Source organism: Vicugna pacos, chromosome X (genome assembly GCF_048564905.1).
Source record: "Vicugna pacos chromosome X, VicPac4, whole genome shotgun sequence".
NCBI lineage: Eukaryota > Metazoa > Chordata > Mammalia > Artiodactyla > Camelidae > Vicugna > Vicugna pacos.
Genome location: NC_133023.1, coordinates 94,434,962 through 94,455,135, shown reverse-complemented (window position 1 = coordinate 94,455,135; position 20,174 = coordinate 94,434,962). Strand labels below are relative to the sequence as shown.

Here is a 20,174-nt window from a genome sequence, read left to right as displayed (position 1 = left end):
GCCTCCATGGTGTGTGTTCTCCCTTGCTGCAATGAGTAATAAACTCAGTTTGTTCAATGACAGGTGTGTTCCTGGTGGTCTTTGGCTGGAGGACATTAACATCAAGAATATATAAAGAACTGCCATCAATCAATAAGAAGAAGATAAACCAATTTTAAAAACAGGTGAAAATTTTAATGAGCATTTTATAAAAGAGTGTAGCAAAGTGGCCAGTAAACATATGAAGAGGTACTCAGTATCATTAGTAATAATAGAAATGCAGAGTAAAAACACAGTGAGATATTCCCAGAGACCCATCAGCCTATATTCTGATAAATAAGAATGAACACTTGAAACACACAACACAGATGAATCTCACAGACACATAGAGTACCTACCGTGTGATTTCATTTATGATAAGTTCAAAAATGGGTCAAATTTATCCATGGTGAAAGAAGTCAGAAAAGCATTTACACTTGAGGGGCTACTGCCAGAGACGGGGCATGAAAGCACCTTTTTGAATGTTGGAAATATTCTATACATTGATCTGGGCAGTGGTTACACTGCTGTATACATACGTAAAAATTCATCTAGCTGTATGTTTAAGATTTTTATCCTTTAGTGGATGTAATTTCTATCTCATATTTTTAAATATAATAAAAGAAAAAGGAATGCATATTTAGATAAACAGTAGGGAAACTGCAGAACATCAAATACAAAGAGAAGATCTTTAAAACAGCCAAAGAACAAACACAAAATTAGGCTGACAGCTGATTTATTAACAGTAAAAATGGAAGCTAAAAGACCATGGAGTAATCCTGTTTCAACAATTCTATGACTGAAGTTTTTCACATTTTAAAATTTCTAATATCAGGATGTTTCTTATAATTAATCATAGTCTTATAAATTGTTGGCCAGGTGGCTATTGTGACATAGTATCCCTGTCTGCTCATGTGCAAACACCAAAAGCATTTGTACCAAAACCTGCAGAACTGATGCCCATGGATGAAGGAAACGAGAGTAGAATAGTCATTTAAGAACTATTGCATCACTAATGTTTTGGGACATAATAGTGCAATAAACAAAGGTATGGGTGATTCTTTAAATGACAGGGACTCAACAGAGATAATTTTTTTAAATGAATGAGGATAAAATACCTTTTCAGAAAGTGAAAGACATAGAATTTCCCCCAGTAGATCATCATTAAATGAGTACATCTAAACAATATACTTCAGAAGAAGGAGAATGATACCAGTAAAAATGTCTGGGTTGAAAGAAGGAATGATAAGCAAAAAGAAAAAATAGTAAATATGTGGTTAAATCTAAGCAAACAGTAGTACAAATATTTAACTGTAAGATTTAAAAATAATGAAGCTAAAGTAATGACGAGAAGAATATTTACCCTGAGAGGTGATTATTTGTAATTAAAAGATTCTAAGTTCCTTGCATTATTTCATTATTTTTTTCCACTAGTTAAGAAGTTATATACCATATTTCTATTCTTTTAGTGGTTGCTCTGAAAAGTTAACATGCACATTTAACAATCTATAAAGTTAATCATGACAAGGAAATTAGAACAATATGATTGACAAAAACTTAGACTCTGACAATACCAAGTACTAGTGAGGAACTAGGAACACATATATTGAAGGTAAGAGCATAAATTGAGAAATATTTTGGAAAACAACTTGGCAGTACCTTTAGATTAGGTTCCCCATAAGCTGCCTTTGACCAAGGAATCAGGTAAGAGTAATAGCTCAAGGAAGTGGTCCAAAAAAATGTACCAACAGGATAGTGGAGAAGTAGACTAGGGAGGAGAAGAAAGCCAAGCAATATTTTGTTATCAACCAAAGTCTCCTAGAGGATCATTTTGACATAACCCAGCAGGGGAGCTCTGGAGACAACGCAGGTCACAGCTCAGAGTTGTCCTAGTCAGGGGCGAGAGAGCTGAGGTATTTATACCTACATATCGATCAATCATTAGCTGAAGGCTGCTCTCTGGATGGCTTAAATTACGAGATACTGGCTCTTCATGCTTACAGACAAAGGGGGTTCTGGTAGACTGTGGGCAGTCCTGTGAGAAAGAGCCACAGATTCTGGCTGTTGGGAGCAAAAGTACAGGGGACCTGAGGTGCACGAAAATGGTTGAGAGTTCTAAAAGGGTAAAAACAGCATTAACAGCATCTGCTCCAATGGGCAGAAGTATTGGTATCCTTAATACCATGAAAACTAATATGACAGCTAGAGCCTATCCCTCCAGCCCTTCTTGAGATTATTTGCACTAAGTGCTTAAATATACCTGCTTAAAATACCTGGAGTATATTCTTTTGTTTGCAAATATCTGTTTCTCTATCTGTGCTGTTCTGGAGTAGGAGAAAATATGCACTTCATCTTAAGATGATGAAATAAGGTCATGTGAATGAGGCACATCTAACATTTTTTGCACATATTAGGAGCTCAACGCACGTAAGTCTTATCACTTTTAATATTAGATATTAACATGTTTTATTTTAGGCAGAGTGGACAGGGCTGGCCCTGATGTTACAGCTACCTTGCACAGCAAATTCTTTGCTCACCTTTATGGCCTTGATTATGTAATTTGTGTGGATATTGATTCATCAAAAATGGGCTCAAATGACCCTTGGTGGTCTGGAGTTCCAGGATTGCCTAAGAGTGCCCTACTCAATACACTCAGCTATTTAGTGACCTGTTAAAACTGGACATTTAGGCAGAATATCCATTCAACTCATTTGGAAGATAATTGGATGGTTGAAGAGAGGACTCAGGATCCAGCTAGAGTGACAGTCCCATCCAAGTAACGACAGTACAGAAAGGAGCTGAGAATGATGATTATAGTCAAGGTGTTACCCAACTTTGGCTTCCAAGGTAGACTGTCTCTGTGTGAGTCCATGAAGGCAGAACAAACTGGAGTAGTGGAGTCATTGGGAAGATTATAGACAATCCTGCAAGTTGAAAGTCAATTTGTTCATATCCTTTAACCCTATAGTCTCTACGCAACCAGTCCAGAACCACTTTACACCAAATCCCCCGCTTAAGATTTCTTGGTGAATGTGACTGTGGGCTCTAAATTTCTGGGTAGTTACATTTGAAGTTTTGTTTGATGTTTCACCCTTTTATTTTCTCTCAACATCTCATGGCAGGTATTCTTTCTTTTTCATTCACCATTCTATTTGGCAACCTTACTAACTCATTACTTGAACATACCTGTACTTCTTCTTTTGGGAAGATGGGAACTCCTCATTATTATAGACCTCCCTGGATTTTAAAAAGGTCTAAATTCAATATCATCATTGTCTTCATCCTTAGAATGCCATTTAACATCCAATATCTGAAAGTGGATTGATAGGCTTTCATATTACAAGTTAAATATTGCTCCTTGTAGAGACCTAAAAATTATCAAAATCCTAGCTATATTATATTCACACTGTCAGGTGTCAATTCTCTCCACCAACTTCATTACTTCAGGAGGAGAGTGGGGTGTGAAAGTGGAAGTCAAAGGATCCCAATTGTCTTCATGATGGACGAGTAGAAGAGAGGAGGAGAGACAGAAACTAAATGTTTTCTAAAAGCCTCATCTTTTTGATGACAGAGGAGAAGCAGGAAAAAAGAGGACATTTAATTGTGGGAAAGGGTATTTACCCTCCGTATATTTTTGTTGATTGAAAATTAAAAATTTAATGTCAGGGGCAAACAAACATTCCTGTCACTTGAAAATCTTTCTGGAGTGAGGGTGTGGGAGCACAAACTTGGATTAATACACTTTAAACTTGCCTTCCTAGGACAATAGGTTAATAAACTTTCAAGCTGCTTTGCTAGCAGAAGCTGCTACATTCTGTCTTGCCCTAAAAAGCAAAGACATGCTTTGCCTGCATAGTCTGAGGTCATAGATTAAGGGCTGCTTCTGCATATGGAAAACCATAAATTGTCCCTTGCTCTAACCAGCAGGACATGCTTCGCTTTTCTAAGGCATAGGTGGATAGCATAGGGCTGCTAATGCTCACGGAACACCCTGACCCTCGCACCAGCTGGAAGCAGCTAGGCTTGCTTCACCTGCCAAGATCGTCTTTGACCATTTATGGAGACCTTGTGCTGGTCAAGTTTTCATTATAGTTTTCATTATCAATTGTTCTTACCTCGTCCCTGGAAAAGGGACACTGCAACCTTCCTCATGACTGTTTGACGTTAAAAATGACCATTTGTATTATCAACTGTATACTCCCTGGCTCCTGAAATATTGTAACCTACTCCCTAAGTATAAAAATTATAATGTTTCCGTTTCTCACGAAGCTGCTAATCTGTATCCTTGCACCTGCACCATACCCCTACACACTCCTATGACATATTTTACTTTGGTCCTTTGTTTAATTATTCTCAATAAGTACGAGAGCTTTGCAGGAGCTCAGGGAGTTGGTCTCCAGCTCCCTCTCTCTCGACTTCATAAAGTCTTGAGTAATTTTGTTCTTCCATGGTGGGACTTCTGCTGTATAAAACCCACATGAGGGTCTGATGGGTCAAAATAATCTTATATGGACTTTGATCTATGCATTAGTTTTAGGAATTCATCCTAGTGACCTTAAAGAGAATGTGTTTGCTTCGAGTGCCAGAAAACTTGCAGGCCTCCACTTGGCTTACACAACAGGTACTGCTGCAGCCTTTAGCTCAAGGCCCAAGTTCAGGCTGACTATATCTGCACGTCCAATGAGATTCTAAAATTCTGAATGTTCCCCTTCTGATCATGTGACAGTATGCTCTTAGCTGCCATAAGATATAGGGAAACACCCATAGCGGGAAGAGGAAACCGGTTCTGGGATCAGCTGGGCACTTGTGGCAGGGTCTCTGCAATCAGAGGGCTAAAGAGGCCAGGCGACTGGGATTGCGGTGGGGGCCTTGGGGTTGGAGAAGAGGGGACGCAGTGAACTGGCAGTCGGGGGTGACAGATTTGGTGACTGTCATCAATAAGAGGGTGGGCAGGAAGAGTAGGGGATGGTGGCGCAACCACCCAGAGGACCAGCAAGAGTGGAGGACAGAGGAGGGAAGGAGCTCTGATCCTGGCCAGCAGTCACTGAATCCAGTTGGGCAGTCTTCTTTCAGCCACGACCTCTCGTATCATGGTGTCAGGGATTTCCTTCCCTCTCCACACACAAACGCAAAGTCCAGGTCCTTTCAGTACAGGGTCTCTGTTAGCTGCTGCCAGGCAGAAGGGTCTTGATTGCCCTCATTGTGTATTAACTGGTAGACTGCTTTTATTCTTTAGTGTTCAGGCATGGCCATTTCCCCATGTCATTAAATAGTTTGACATCATGATGAGCTTTCATTTGACATTATTTTCATTTTATTTTTCTTCACTGAGTGCCTGTTTTGACTGATCTTTGTCTTTTCAATAACTGGTCCCAATACTTTTCATTTTAGACTCATTACTGCTCAGAACTGCTTGTGTAGCACTGAAGCAGTCACAATACCTCTAGGACGGAAGCCAAATGGTGTCTCAACACTGTAGGAGCAAGCAGGATGTCAGATCCCTGCAAAAGCTACAGGAGGAAGATTTGGTGTACGCAGGACTTCTGGTCCTAACTCTCAGTCTCTTCCTTTGGCTCCCTCCAAGTTTCTGGTAGACAGATCAGGGACACTCATAAAGGCTCCATTTGGAACCCCTTCCCTACTCCTTCTCTGTCCTAAGGCTGCCTTTGTGTACTTAGGCCATAAGGCTTAAGGGAAGAGTGAAGTATGTCACCAGGGCATTCTAATAGGATTCCACAAACACCAAAGTGGCCCCTGGGATGCTGAACAACTGAAAGCCCACTTTCTACCCATATTAAATTTTTGTGGATTTCAGTGTCACAAAATTTGTGTTTATTATCATAATTACAGGTTTCAACTCATTTATGACCCCAAGCACAGACACCAAAAGATTAATTATATTTTTCTCCTGTATCTCATATATTCATCTTCCCTGCTGTCAGTCTTTACATTTCTTTCTCCTTCTGAGGTAGGGCTTCTTGGTTAGGTATTCAGCAAATGGCTAGAAAGAAGTGAGCAAAACAAAGAATGACACCTGCAAGGGGTGAGACTGTAAACTTATGAGAAAGAGCCTCCCTTTTCCCTTACAAATGTCATTCCCCTGTATCAGTATGGAAACTTGCTAAGATGTTCACGATTAATTCTTGCAAAATATTGCTTCTCCCCAAGACATCTACATCACAAAAAAAGGACTCAGGAGAACACAACTAATGCAGACCAAGGAACAGTCCCCAACAGAACCATTGTGGCAAGAGGAGGAACACTGCAGGGCATTTTGGTTGAGGGAGGTAGGGCGTTACAAGCACTGTTCAAAGGATACCCGGGAGTCCCTGCCCATTCCACCTGCCTCGAGAGCCGGGCAGACACAGATCGGAGGGAATACGCTGGATCTACTCCATAAAGTAAACTGCTTCCAAATAGCTCTCAAACCACTTCAGCAGAATCTATGTTTATAACCAAACAGTGAATATGCTTAACACAACCATCTTTCAACCCACCCAGGAAGGCTGACTGCCAGCACCTTGAACTGGAGCCTCATAATTAGCTGCTTTCAGTTGTTTTAAGAATCCTGCAAACCATTACAACTTCGTTCTATTAAGTAACACAAATATTCCCTCTGATTTCAAGAAGACTTTGACCTATTACCAGCCAAGAGCAAGTGAATGATGTTTCCACCATTTCTGGTAATAAAAACAGTATGACACAAAATGAGGATAATGTACCTCCAGCTCCACGAACAGCCCTACAAACCAGTGCACACGATGGCAAAAGTTTACCTGCTCAAGTGGAGAGAGAGAGGAAATAAGGTGAAAAACCACTGTTGTGATTGATTCTTCTTTGCCCTGTTCTGGAAAAATCACCCAAATTAGATAAATGCGGCAGAGTTGACTGAGTGTTGTCCTATAAGCCCAACTTTTCTCTGACTCTACAGGGAAATGTAACTTTCCCAGAGACAGAGGAAGTAGCAGAGGCTTTTTGCAGCACTGCTGACTTAATGGATTAGCATGAAGAGAAACGGTAGGAGGAACGTTTTTTCGCTTTTCTGCCCATTAGAGAAAGTCATACTTTTATTGCCCCGCAGGCTACCAAGCAGGTCTGTACCTGGACTGACAACAGCAGTTCTGCACTCCCTTCTCCTCCACTTAACAACCAAGGTGCTATAAAGGTGAACGCTTTCTCTCAACCACCTGTCATGGTGCTGGTTCTCTGAATAATGGATTAGATGAAACCTTGCCAGGTGTTCACCAACAAATGTGTGGGATTCACGATTTGTAAAGATTAGGTATTGTGCTTCCAAGCAGCTTTCTGGAAACGAGGAACTCTGTCCCCAAAGCCTCCTAAGCTGATTCCTCCTTACATCGCCTGGGCCAAGATGAGCTCAGGAGCCATTTCCCCAGGGGCACGGAACCCACTGGTTTGGAAGAGTCAGCATCCGGGACTGGATGGTCACCAGTGGGGCTCCACCACCAGCACCCTCACGGGGCTTTCTATTCTGTTCTCTAATGCGAGGCTCAACACCAGCCACAGCACGGCAGGGGACATACCTTCTGAGCAAGCCATGGACCCCATGTACTGGACCGGGGAGGGAGAGGTGCCATATTCACTGAGACTCAGTTTCTTTTTGAACAGCGTCTGACATTTATTGAAAATAAGGAAAAGACGTTTGTCCAGGTAGTGTAGAAGAGCTGGGCAGAGTGCAGGGGTCACCGTGTTGAACAAAGGCACACATCAGAGACACAGCTGCAAATTCAGAAGAGAACCGGATTCTGGGCGAAACTAACAGGTCCACAGGAGACAATGAGCGACTCGATTTGGCTGCCAGGCACCCCTGGGACCTGGCGGCCACCTGGCAGGAGCAGAGGATGTCTCTGGGAGTAGGGAGGCAATGGGTCCCGCTGAAGGCGAAGGGCTGGCCGGCCCCTCCAGGCTGGGTGGAGAGCTGCTGGAGTCAGTGTCCAGGGGCTGCGGCCAGCTCAGATACCTCCCGGGTGAGTCCGGACCGCCGAAGGCTGTAGTGTGTCGGCGGGACGCGGTGGACCGGGATGGCAGCGGCAGTGGCAGCGAAGGTCTCTGGGCACCTGGATGCGGGCCTGGCAGTCGGGCAGGGGGCGGGCGGCTGGCAGCGGCCGGGCCGTGGGTGGTCTGCCCCGTGTGTAACGGGAGCCCGGCTTGCAGCTGGAGCGCAGGACCGAGTCCAAGTGTGCATGGGAGGGGCCGGGCTGGCCGGAGAGGGCGGCGGCCGCCTCAGAGCCAGGCCCGGCGGCGGCAGCAGCGGCGGCAGCGGGAACCTGGAGCGCTATTCCTGGAACAAAGGCAAGCACTACGCGGGAGGGGACGCGAGCGCGGGGGAGATCGCGGCGACTCGAAGGTGAGGGAGGGAGGAGGCGCGGCGGGAGGACGCCCGTGGCCATCTGGGCGGCGGCGACTGGCGCAGCGGACCCTCCCCCGAGCACCCGCCCCCAGGCCCGAGGGGCTCCCGGCCTAGAAGTCCTCGTCCTCCACCCAGCCAAAGACCCGCTTCATCTCGGCCAGGAAGCCCCGGTAATCGTTGAGGAGGGGGCTCTGCTTCCTGATGTAGGGGATCACCCACTGCAGGGCCGGCCCGGTGAGGCGGGTGATGAGGAACGTCACCTTCAGGGCATCGTTGGAGAACAGGGTCTCGTCCACTAACATGTAGGCGCCCGTCTGCACGATGAACTCCGGGAGCCGGTCGGTGTCGCCGTCAAACGTCTCGGGGAAGGGAATGGGGTTCCTCCACCGACGCGCCTGGGGCCGGAGGGGCAGGGCCAGGAGGGCCTTGATCAGCTGCACTCGGCCGTCCATCGCTCCTGGCTCGCTTGGCTGGGCTCCACGGGGCTCGGTGGAGGTCCGCGAGGAGGCGTGGCGGGAAGTGCGTGTGTGCGGGGGCGGGCGCGGGGTTCGTGCGGGCGGGGCCATGGGCGGTACCCGGCGCCGGCGTGGCTCCGCCCACAGGCTGGGCGTTCTCTAGTGCGCAGGCGCGATACTGGGGCGGAGGTAGAAGAGGGAGTAGGGGAAGGGAGTGAAGCTAATACCCGCTCAGGGAGGCGGGGTCACAGTCTGAGGGGCGGGGCCGAGGTTTCGAAGGCGGGATGCGGGGCAAGGGGCTGGGGTCACTGAAGGAGCCCAGAATACCTAGTGTTCAGTGGTGAGGGCGAAACCTGCTTGGAAGCCCTTGGAGAGAGAAGGGCTAAGTGCTCTGGAGTAGAGAAGTAGGCCTGGTGCCCACCCTCCCTGTTGGCTATTCACTTGCACTTCCGAGTTCATTGGAGGACACTCGGCCTCTGGATGCCCCTTGTGTGAGGTTCTGTTGTGAACATATTTTCTTATTTATGCATCTCTCAGCCAGAGATCATTGGCACTCAGACTGCAGATGTGGTTACCTGCAACATTAATGGGAAAGCCCCAAATATTAGCCAACATAATTCAGAGCAGCATATTCAAAGAATGATGAACCATGATCGGAGAATGTAAGGAAGGTTTAATGTTAAGAAATCTCTTAACTTACTATATTAAAGACCAAAAGAGTATAATCAAGAAAGAAATATAAGAATAGATGGATGCTTTCCAAATGAAACTTTATACATTTTCATATGTAAGAATAAATAAGAGGAATAAGTAAGAGTTTTAACAAATTGGAAAGGCGGGGGGAGGATTAGCCATTACCTGTTATATCTGAATTCAGTTTTATGACTGAGTATAAAATTAATATAAATTTATCACCAGTTTTCATATATATGGAAAATAACTAGTTAAAATATATAATGGTAGAAGACCCTATTCAGAAAAGCAATTCAAAGGAAATAGTGCCTAGGAATGTATTTTTTAAATTGTAAAAACCACATGAAGAAATGTTTTAAATGCTAAAGAAGGGTACAAAAGTATACTCAAACAAATGGAATGATATCCCCAGATCTGGGATAGGTTGATGCAATATCATAAAGTTGTTAAATTTTCCTAAGTTAAATTATACTTCCAACACATTTCCAGTGATGGAGTTTTGTCATGAGACAATATTGTGCTTAATCAAATTACATGCATTATTTTTTCCTCCAACATAATCCTACCAAAACACCAAGAAGTTTTTGTTTTGATTAGACATGCTGATTTTAAGGTCCATATGGAAGAATACACAAGCAAAAATAGTATGAAAATTTTTGAAAGATAAAGGTAATGAGGGATGATTTGCTTCAACAGATGTTCACAAATCTGTTATTATTTATTGGTTATTTTTATTGTCTTTTCCTCCTGACTAAAATCCAAGATGCTGGCAACCTCAGGTATCCATTATCTTAAACAATTCCTTCTGATATTTTTTCCAGTAAATGCCTTGGGGATAGGGCTTTCCCATAGCCAGGTCCCAGTCTGGTGAAATAAACACTGTCCTGAGAATGGGACTTTTTCAGGGAGTGACAACAGGTCAAATAGTGCCCTGGTTGGGACTTTTCAGTCAGATCTACCACATCCACATGTTTGCATTGAGAGACTGTTTTCCTTCACTAAAGCCTGCCTGCCTGGGAATTCTGCTCATCAGACTTCAGCCTGCCTACCTCATGGCTTTATCACCATCCTCTTGCCCAGGGCCTTGGGAATCACCCCACATAACCAGGATTAGCATCCTTTCCTCTACCCCAGGCTTCAGCCACCCTCTCTGCCTTGGCCTTCCAGGCAGGCAGGTGTGTTTAATAGGCCAGACACAGCTTGTGTTAAATAGTAGACTGAAAGATATGTCATAAGAAAATATCCAGAATGAAGCACAGAAAGATAAACAGATGAAAAATATAGATAAGGTAAGACACATAGAGGAGAGTGTGAAAAGGATTAGATTATACTTAGTTGGAGTTTCAGAAGAAGAGAAGAAAGAAAATAAAACAAAAGCAATATTTGAACAGATATTACCTGAGAACAAATAGCCAGCAGAGAAAAATGAAAGAAATATACACCTAAGCACAGGTTAGAAAAACTATTGAAAACCAAATGCAAATAGAAAAATTCTAAAGCTTTCAGGGGTTAAAACCAAATTACCTTCATAGTAGCAATAATTAGCCAGACGAAATATACTTCAAGAATGAAGATATTTTTATGCAAAAAAGAAAAAGAAGGGAAGTGGGTATAGCTCAGTGGTAGAGTACATGCTTAGCATGCATGAGGTCCTGGATTCAATTGCCAGTACCTCCGTTAAATAGATAAACAAACAAACAAACATAATTAACCCTCCCCCACGCCCCCCAAAAAGAAAAAGAAAAACCTGAGAGAACTTGTCACCAGCAGAATAGTACTTAAAAGAAGTACTAACACATTCCTCAGGCAGAAGAGAAAATTTTAAATGAGTGAAAAGTAATAAACTGGAAAAATATGTGGGCAGATCTGAGCAAATACTGCCTTATAGGGTTTAAAATGTGGAGAGAGACTTAAAATACACAAAAATAATGCCTAGAAATCAGTAGGGGAATATATGGAGATAAAGTTACCTAAGTTCTTGCTTTGCCTGGGGAGATTTTAAAAGTACCACATAAGATCAGGATTTGATAAATCAAGGAAGCATGCTGTAATCTCTAATGAAACCACAAAGAATAGCAAACACACATAAAACTTCCAAGAGAATGAAGGAAGGGTAGGAAATGGAAAAACAAAATAATGAATTAAAAATAAGACAAAGGAGAGAAGAGGGAATACAGACCAGCAGGGCAGGACAAATAAAAATCACCTTAAGATGATGGGTTTAATTCCAAATGTATCGGCAATGACATTAAATGTAAACAGACTATGTATGACAATTAGTATATGAGGATGGTCAGACTATATAAAAATGTGAAATTTGAAAATATTCTGTTTACAAGAGAAATCCTAAATTTAAGTTTGCATAGACGTTGGAATTGAAAGGGTGGGGGAATCTGTACTATGAAAGTAATAAAAACAAGCTGTTGCAACTAAATTAATAGCAGCCAAATAGACTTAAAGACAAAAAGTATAAGGAATAAGGAGGAACACTTCATGGCAAGTATGATAATGATCAGAAGGTCAATTCACTAGGAATATGTAACTTATCATTTTTATGTGCCTACTAACATAAATTTAAAATATTTGATGGTAATTGGATAGAAACTCCAGGAGAAATATAATTATAAATCCTTCATCATAGTGGAAGATATCTGATACAGTTTTCTCAGTAACTGATAGAACAAGTAGAAAAAGAATCAGTAAGGAAATCAAAGATTTTTTATGACCTAGTGCAGCTGCACAGAACACTGCTAAGAATAACTGAGGATTGCACATTCTTTTGAAGGGGGGGCTTCTGGAGTGATGGAAATGTTTTCTTTCTTGACCTGAGTGAAGGGATCCTCCCATTTTCTTTTGAACACTTCCCTGTGAGTCAAAAATGGTGTCCCAAAAATGGTGGGGGGGGGATAATTTTTTTAAACTGGCAAAGCTTACTATTTAGGGATGCAAGCTTACTCAGTGAAACTAAAAAGAAAAGTAAGGAGGTGATTACTATGAAAGTCAGGATAATGGTAACCTTTGAGAGGGAGGAATATTGCGATGAAGAGGAGCCAGGTGTGAAGTTTCAAGGTTGCTGGCAAATTATATTTCTTTTTGTGATTGGTAGTTCCAGGTTTTCTTTGTGATAAATCATTGAGTTGTGCATATCTGTGAGGTCCTGATATATACATCACAATGTCACAATTGTATCAGAGTGTGTGCACGTGTACGTAGACTTGTCTTTCTGTATCATCCTGGGATGAGTGAAGCACAGGGTCAGCCTTTGATCTGCTCACTTCTGCCAGCACTCAGAACACAGCTCACCCACCCTACCAAGGGAGGTAAATGGTTTTACCATTTCCCTGGAACTGCCTCAGAAAGACAATTCTATGCTGTAGCCCCGAAATAGGGAGGGTGCCCAGGAGGCTAAATTAGCCAGAGCGGAAACTGCAGAGTTAGAGGGAGACTTAAGGAAGGTATTAGATAAGTCCTGGTGATTGCGCTAGAGCCAAGTGCTGCTCAGAGACGTGGCAGCCCTGGGAGGAGCTCCCCATTGTGCACGGGAACAGAGAAAGGAAGGGGTTCAGTGCTCCCCATCGCACTTGGAGGAAAATCCCCAACTGTGCCAGACATGACAAGACAAACTTACCCAGCCTACTTCTCCCTACCCACCTCTCCTAAACTCCAACCACACTCCTCACTCCTCCAGCCATTCTGCCCGCTTGTTTCTTAAACACAATAAGCTCAATTACTCACATGCATTCTTTTCTCAGACGGGGAAATAAATTGCCAAATATAAAATACAACATTTGTATTAGTCATGTGTGTGGCGGGTGGGGGAGAGATTAATTGATTTATTATAAAGAACTGGCACACAATTGTGGAGACTGACAAGACCCAAGACCTGCAGTTTGTAAGCAGGAGACTCAGGAAAGCTAATTTTTCAGTTCAAATCAAAAGGCAGGGAAAAAAACTGATGTCCCAGCACAAGGCAGGCAGGCAGGAGGTTTCCTTACCACTTGAGAGAATATCAGCCTTTTTGTTCCATTCAGGCTTTCAACTAATTGAATGGGGCCCTTCCACATTAGGGAGGGAAACCTGCTTTACTCAGTCTGCAAATTCACATGTTAATCGCACCTAGAAACATCCTCACAGCACACGTAAAATTATGTTTGACCAAATGTAGGAGCAACCCTGTGGCTCAGTCAAGTTACAAAAAAAAAAAAACAAACAATCCGAGCTTTCATGAGCTATTATGTTTTCTCTGGGAGATTTTATTTTATTTTGGGGGGAGGGGGTGATTAGGTTTATTTACTTTATTTTTTTCTGGTACATTTTAAAATTTAAAGAAAGCTTTTAACACAAGTTTGGTCAAGGTCATGAGGAAATGAATATTCTCTCAGATTTTTAAACAATATTTCAAACACTGTGATTACGCACGTCAAAACCTTATACATGTCTAATGCATTTTGTCCCAGAGGATCCACTTCCAGAAGTTTGTCCTGTGGGTGGAAAACACGCCCCAGCATGCTGACCGTGCCAGGAACGCATTTCACGGGGAAGCAAGTTCAGCAACGGGTCTGTGGCCCTGAAATTCACCAGTCTCCCCATGGGCCCAGCACTGAAAGCACCTGGCATGATGCTCTAGAAGGATACGGGAGGAGAGGGACCAAGAGTGGGTTCTGAGGGCCACTGGGAGGCAAGGAGACAGGAAGTGCTAAGGAGATGAGAATATATGGAGGAGGGGACAGAGCCAGAGGTCTGTTACTGGGTCCTGACTCTACAGCCATTGGTGAATTGTCTAATGAGGTCTTTTGACTGTTGATCCATTGGGAACTTATTTTCTTCTGACTAGAATGGCAGGACACGCATCTCTGACCAAAAAGGTACCTGAGCCACAGAGATGTCTGTAGGTGTGAGAGTAGCAGGTGTGAGAGCCTAAGTGAGGAGAGCACTAGCATCAGAGACATAGAGCCAGATTACTCTGCAGTCCTAAGAACAAGACACTGGCCCACATGGATGACTTACCCATTAGAGTCTGGCTGCTTCTTTGTAAGTCAAAGCTTAGAAGTGAGTTCTTCCAGAGTTGGACTTTTGGGGAAAGATGCTAACAAAGATCCAGAGGGCAGGATATTATTGGGGGCCTTGTCCAGCAATCAGTGAAGTGATGGATCTGGGAGCTTAATTCACATGGGGAGGGTAGATAAAGAAGAATTGTTGATCTGAATCCTGTCCCAGAATTTGCCAAGTCTTGCCCCATGTGTTACTAAGCTGTCCCTCTGGAAATTAATTTCATCAATTTCATTTTGCTGTTCCTTCAGATTTCCTCTTGTAGAATTATGAGGCCATCTCTCTCAGCTACTGTTGGCTGCAGATGATATTCCAGGGTGAGCAGGGCAACATCATGAATTATAGCAAAACATAACCCAGTGACTATGTGGTTCACCTACCACAGTTGGGACCAGTAGAGTTCAACACACAAGGTAGTTATCCCTCTGAAATCTGCACATCCCTGATTGAACAGCTGTAAAAGTCATTTAGCAGATGGCCTCCTGAAAAGGGGAAGACTTCTAGCCTCAGACTGAATAATAATGAAGCTTGGTGTCCTTTCCACACAAGAGCTGAAGTGGGTTATCCTTCCCCTAGAAAAAGAGAAAACATAACCCTGCAGATGAGGGTGGGAACATGAAATGGGGGAGGGAATAAGAGAAGAGGTTCCTTATGCCTGAGTCATGAAACTAGAGAAGTGGAGTGGTGCGATTAACACATAAAGAGAAGAAACAAAAGAATCTGAAAATTCTGAAAAAGGTGGCTTGGAGCTTTTTGAATTCACTGCTGGGACCAATCCAGGGAGGCTACCATGCATTACTTTGTCCTCGGTTTTCCCTGACCTCCCCCAAGTGTCTGCAACCTAAACTGACTTGCCAAAATTCCAAGTACAAACCTTGGGTCCTTCACACACTGCCCAGCCCTGTACTATCCGATCCCAGAGCTCGCACGATTCCCCTGCGTCTCTGCCCTGATGTTTCTTCATCTAATAGTGTTCGTATCTAATAGTGAAGAACTCACACTTACCTGTCAGGGTGGAAAGGGTAGAGCATGGAAGGCTTCCTGGAGGAGGAGACCATTGATCTAGGGCTGGGTAAAGTGGATAAGCAAGATTTCCAAAGTCTGAGATGACAGGAGACAAAGGAAAAGATACGTGCAAAGGCTTCAGAAGTAGAGCCAGGCGTTGTAAGATGGACATAGATGTACAAAGACATAACAGTAAGAGCAATGATTTCAGCGATTTCGCTGGGCCTTGAGAAATGGGCAATTTCCAGCAGGACACCTGGGGGAATGGACAACCCCGCCGTCAATCATTGCAGGCCCACCAATCACGATGGCGGGGGCGGGGCCGTAGGACGTCCGCGGCGCCCTAACACGTCACTAAGCTCGCGACCCTGGACTGTACGGCGCGGCTTCCGTGGACCGTTCGTCCGCGTGATGAGGGGACATGGCGGCTCCCTTTCCAGTGACCTCAAAAGTGTAAGTTTCACTGATTTCACTTCGTAGTGGGCTGTCCGTCGTGTGATTCGGAGAGAATCGGGTAGCTGGTGTGTCCGGATACACTTCGGCAGACGTGCGTCCCGGGCTCCTGGGCGGTTGGCGGAGAAGGCCTCCTAGCCGCGTTCGGCCGCAGAGCCGGGCTTTCTGTGCCAACGTGGTGAAACGTTCAGAACCTGTTCTCTGCTTAAACGCGGGTCTTGGACCGCCCCCTCCCCCAGCTCGTGGGCTTAACGCTTTGTGGTGTTCGCGGCGTAAAGGGTGGAGAGGGCTGGCGCGGCTGGCCGGGTCGGGGTGAGGGTGGGTGTGGGTCCGGCCCAGCGCGGTGGCCGTTGGGCGCCGCGAGCCGCTTTTGCCTTTTGCTGCCCGGGGTCGTTGGGTGGATGGCGTCGCCGGGGGTTTCTCTGCGTCTTGGTCTTGGCCGTTTTCGCGAGATTTCTTACCAGTGACAGGCTGCCTTTGAGCGCGGTTTTGTGTTTCATTTAACCACACGGCTTTAAGGTTAATAGCATTTGTTGGTTGAATTTTGGAATGGTCGTCTTCATGTGTTGCCTGAAAAAGAAAAACAATGATGAGAATTTCAACGTGAAAATGAGTAAACAGATGGCCTGGTCCTTAGTCCTGTTCCTCGGTTCCCTGCGGGTGCTGCGGTTACAGACACATTGACTTTATTAGAATGTCAGCTTTCAGAATAACCTGATCTTGACAGTTTCCCATCAAAGTTTGGATCTGACTTTTTGTTGTGGTTGGAAACTCTTGCAGCGGCAGGCAGCAGCAAGGTGGCCTGGATGGGACTGGGAAATAGACTTCCAGGCTGTGGACACTGTGGAGCTCAGATGCCTCTTCCCCTAGAATGACAACATGGACCGGAAGGTAATTTAAAGCATTTCTATCTATGAAAAAGGGTAAAGATGGGACCTGTGGACCACATGGGTGGTGGGAAATGGTGGCCTGCCAGAGCACGCCCACAGCAGCAGGGTGGACATTTCTCTGGGAGGGATCCTGGAAACACAGGATACAATGAAAGTAATGCAAAGGTCATTGCTTCTTCAGATGTTCACCCTGCCATGCGTTCTTGGCCATGCCTTTGCTTGCAGACTTGGCTGGGACCGCACATCCTGTTTGATCCACAGTCTGCAGTATCTGAGTCTTAAAGTTTCATAGCTCTTTCTCACTATCTTCTTTGAGCTTCGGTTTTCTCTTTTGCACAGCAGGATTCATACCATGGTGTCATGGATGTTGTGAGAATCAAGTGTGATGACCTCGGTTAAGGGCTTAGCCCACAGGTGGTGCTCAAGGAATCCCGACCCCATTTCCTGAGTCCGCATATTGGAGCCGAACACGCTGGTATTTGGTGTAACTCTTCTTACCCCTGCTTCCCACTCTTACCCAAGCGCTTTAGCCTTTGGCATCTTATCATTGAAATGGTTGTTTCCTTTCTCAGGGCCAGCAGGCTACCTTAGAAGTTACTCAAGGGTCTCCTCGGAAAGCACACCTCTTTAATCCAGCTGTGAAGCAGCAGGGACGCCCAGGACGCCAGGCTTTTCCTTCCTCTCAGCAACGTTCTGCTCTGATCAACTCGACACCTTACGCGGAGGCGGACGTGTGTCAACACCTGCACCTGTGAGGACTTTGTAGCGCGTGAACCCTTGCAGGCAGAGGGTGCCTGTAGCCTGGCAGTGCCAGAAAGGTCTTCACTTCTTTCCTTTTCTGTATAAATCACTTCTTTTCTGTGTGGTGTTGAATTTATCGAATTCCGGTGAAGACATTTGGTCATTCGAAGGGGCGCTTGTAGCAGGGGGTGGGCGTTAAACAGAAACATGCACTGTTCTGAAGTGTTCTCAAAGAGGCTTGTAACCCTCAGTCTCAGCAGCTAACTCTGGTTCCTCTACTTGCCTATTGGTACCAGTTTCAACCAGAACCTGGCATCATAGAAGCTGAAGTTCAGCCTCCCAAGTTCAAAGTGCACGTTTCTTTATTGAGGAGAAGTGAGAGTGCCTAGGCTCTTCCCAGCACATGGGCATCTCCTGCTCTTTTGGTTTATCCCTGTAATGGGTTAAATTACTTTAAATCCTTGGAAGATGGGGGTCATGGTTCATTTCTCACTTAGTGAAAAACTGAAACAGATACTGTCTTTTTTCCTGCCTCAGGTTTATTTGTACAAACAGCACAGGTAGACATGAGCCCCATGCAGACAGTAGCCCAGGGGTCACACTAGTTCTTCTATCCTCACATCAATAGATGAAAGCCTCTACTGTGGAGCCTTTATGGCGGCCTGTGCGCCTTTGAGAGACTGAGTCTGAGCTGGAGCTGCGGCTGTGGCCTTGGTCTGAGCCTTGTCCTTGGCCTTTGGCCCTCAGAGCCTGAGACCCTTGGCGACGCGGGCACGAGCACGTTTCCCGAGCTTGGGGTGAGCAATGCAGGCAAGTCAGCTGAGCTCGCAGCTGCCGCCCTGTGGGATCTTAGGCTTGACCTCCTTGGGCTTTCTGAGAGCCTTGACAGCTTCAGCACGTGCACTCACGGCCTTGGCGTTGTTGGCCTGCATCTGCTTCAGGCCCTTCTTGTGCTTCTTGGCAAAGTGCATGTTCCTCAGGAGCTTGGGGTCCACCCCCTTAAGAGATTTGTATTGTTGTGATCGGGGTTTTTTGATGCCGTTTCTGTGCCATTTTCGGGGCTGGTTGTATGTGGTGTGGTTCTTCGACTTGGCCATGCTTGCACCAGAGCCGGGGCTGAAACATGTACTGTTCAGGAGAGGCTGTATCCTGACCCGTGTTCCTTCAGCAAGAGACATGACGGTGACCACACCTGGCTCATTTCCTAGTCAAAGCAGTTGTGAAACTGCCCAGTAACCATGGCGCCTCCACTTCCTTCCACACAGATTTGTGCCCGCTGCCGTCTGCGGTCTTCCTGAGTCTTCTCACTGGAGGGCCTAAATGCATTTTTTTCATTTTCATTTTCATTTTCATTTTGTAGCACCTCTATTGTGGTGCGGTTCCTGTACAGTAAAGTGCACATATTTCACATGTACGATGCGATGGGTCTTGCTAGATGTATCCACCGGAAATGAACTGTTTGGTGGGCGATTCTGCTGAGTATTAGCGTGTAGGAAGCGGTCACAAGGCGGGGCATCCCTAAGGGGCTTTTTCTGATTGGTGGCAACCGCAGGAATTGGGACCCTTGAGGAGGGAGGAGGCGATACTACCAAAGCTCATGCTGGGATGCTGGCTGCTTAGTTCTTTGCCCGGGAGCGCATTCCTAGGCCTGCCTTGTCCTGAGGCGTGTGCTCCACCAGCGTTTCCGCGCGTGTGGGAATGGTCATGTACCGTTGAGTTTTTAAGTGCGGTCTCCCCCGTCAGGCTCATGTTTGCCTTAGCTATTTCTTCATGCCCCTTGTTTCTGTGGGTGACAGGAACAGAATGGGTAATAGTGGACACTCGAAGGCAAGGCCTTTTGAAATGAGGTGTCTTCCCTGTTGTGCTGATTCCCTGTTACATGCAGACAGTAGTTGACTTGCGACAGCAGCAGGCATTTTGAGAGGCTCGTTAGCCCACTGGAAATGGTGGTGGTGGTGGTAGCCGTGATGGTGGCTGTGGCGGTGAGGGTGCTGATTAAGAAAAAAAGCCACAGCTGTCACTGGTAGAAAGCTGAATAGAATGGAGACCTGTCCTTAGTTCTTTTCATTGGTTTGTTACCGAATCGTCTCAAACCGTGTGGTTTAAAGACTGGTAGGGTCTCTGTTTCCCAGAGAACAGTCATGGTGTGCAGAATGGATTTTGCCGTGGTAACAGAGCCAACAAAACTGTATAGGGCGCATCATAGGCAGGTTTAATGGGTCCTGTATCTTGTGGTATTAATCACTAAGCTGCGAGAAGCCTTCTTAAGTAACATTTTCTTGCATGAGAAACCAGCGGTTACCCACACCTCCGTGTGCTCCCCCTTTCTGCTGAGCGTGGTTATCCCGAGGTCGCACAGTGTGTTTTTGCAGTAGGAGCCATAAGTGGTTGTGATAATGTCATAAAAGTTGGGAGAATACATCTTGAACCAAATGGCTTTCATGGCTGAGTTGCCGGCCACCATGATTGTCGGTTCTTTTTGAGAGAAAATGACAGAGG

General features: G+C 45.2%; 1 protein-coding gene and 1 pseudogene across 1 annotated transcript; both read right to left on the bottom strand.

Annotated features, from left to right (window-relative positions):
• Positions 1 to 8,223: 8,223 nt before the first annotated feature.
• Positions 8,224 to 8,893, bottom strand: LOC102542695 (retrotransposon Gag-like protein 8). The gene has a single exon (XM_006219807.4). The coding sequence runs from the start codon at positions 8,839 to 8,841 to the stop codon at positions 8,500 to 8,502; it is 342 nt and encodes a 113-aa protein (XP_006219869.1). The 5' UTR covers positions 8,842 to 8,893; the 3' UTR covers positions 8,224 to 8,499.
• Positions 8,894 to 18,313: 9,420 nt separating this feature from the next.
• On the bottom strand, positions 18,314 to 18,942 carry LOC102529198 (large ribosomal subunit protein eL29 pseudogene; annotated as a pseudogene).
• Between the last annotated feature and the right edge of the window lie 1,232 nt (positions 18,943 to 20,174).

What these genes read in the sequence shown, in the direction of transcription:
- LOC102542695 (XM_006219807.4), bottom strand. Translation starts at nt 8,841, where the DNA reads ATGGACGGCCGAGTGCAGCTGATCAAGGCCCTCCTGGCCCTGCCCCTC.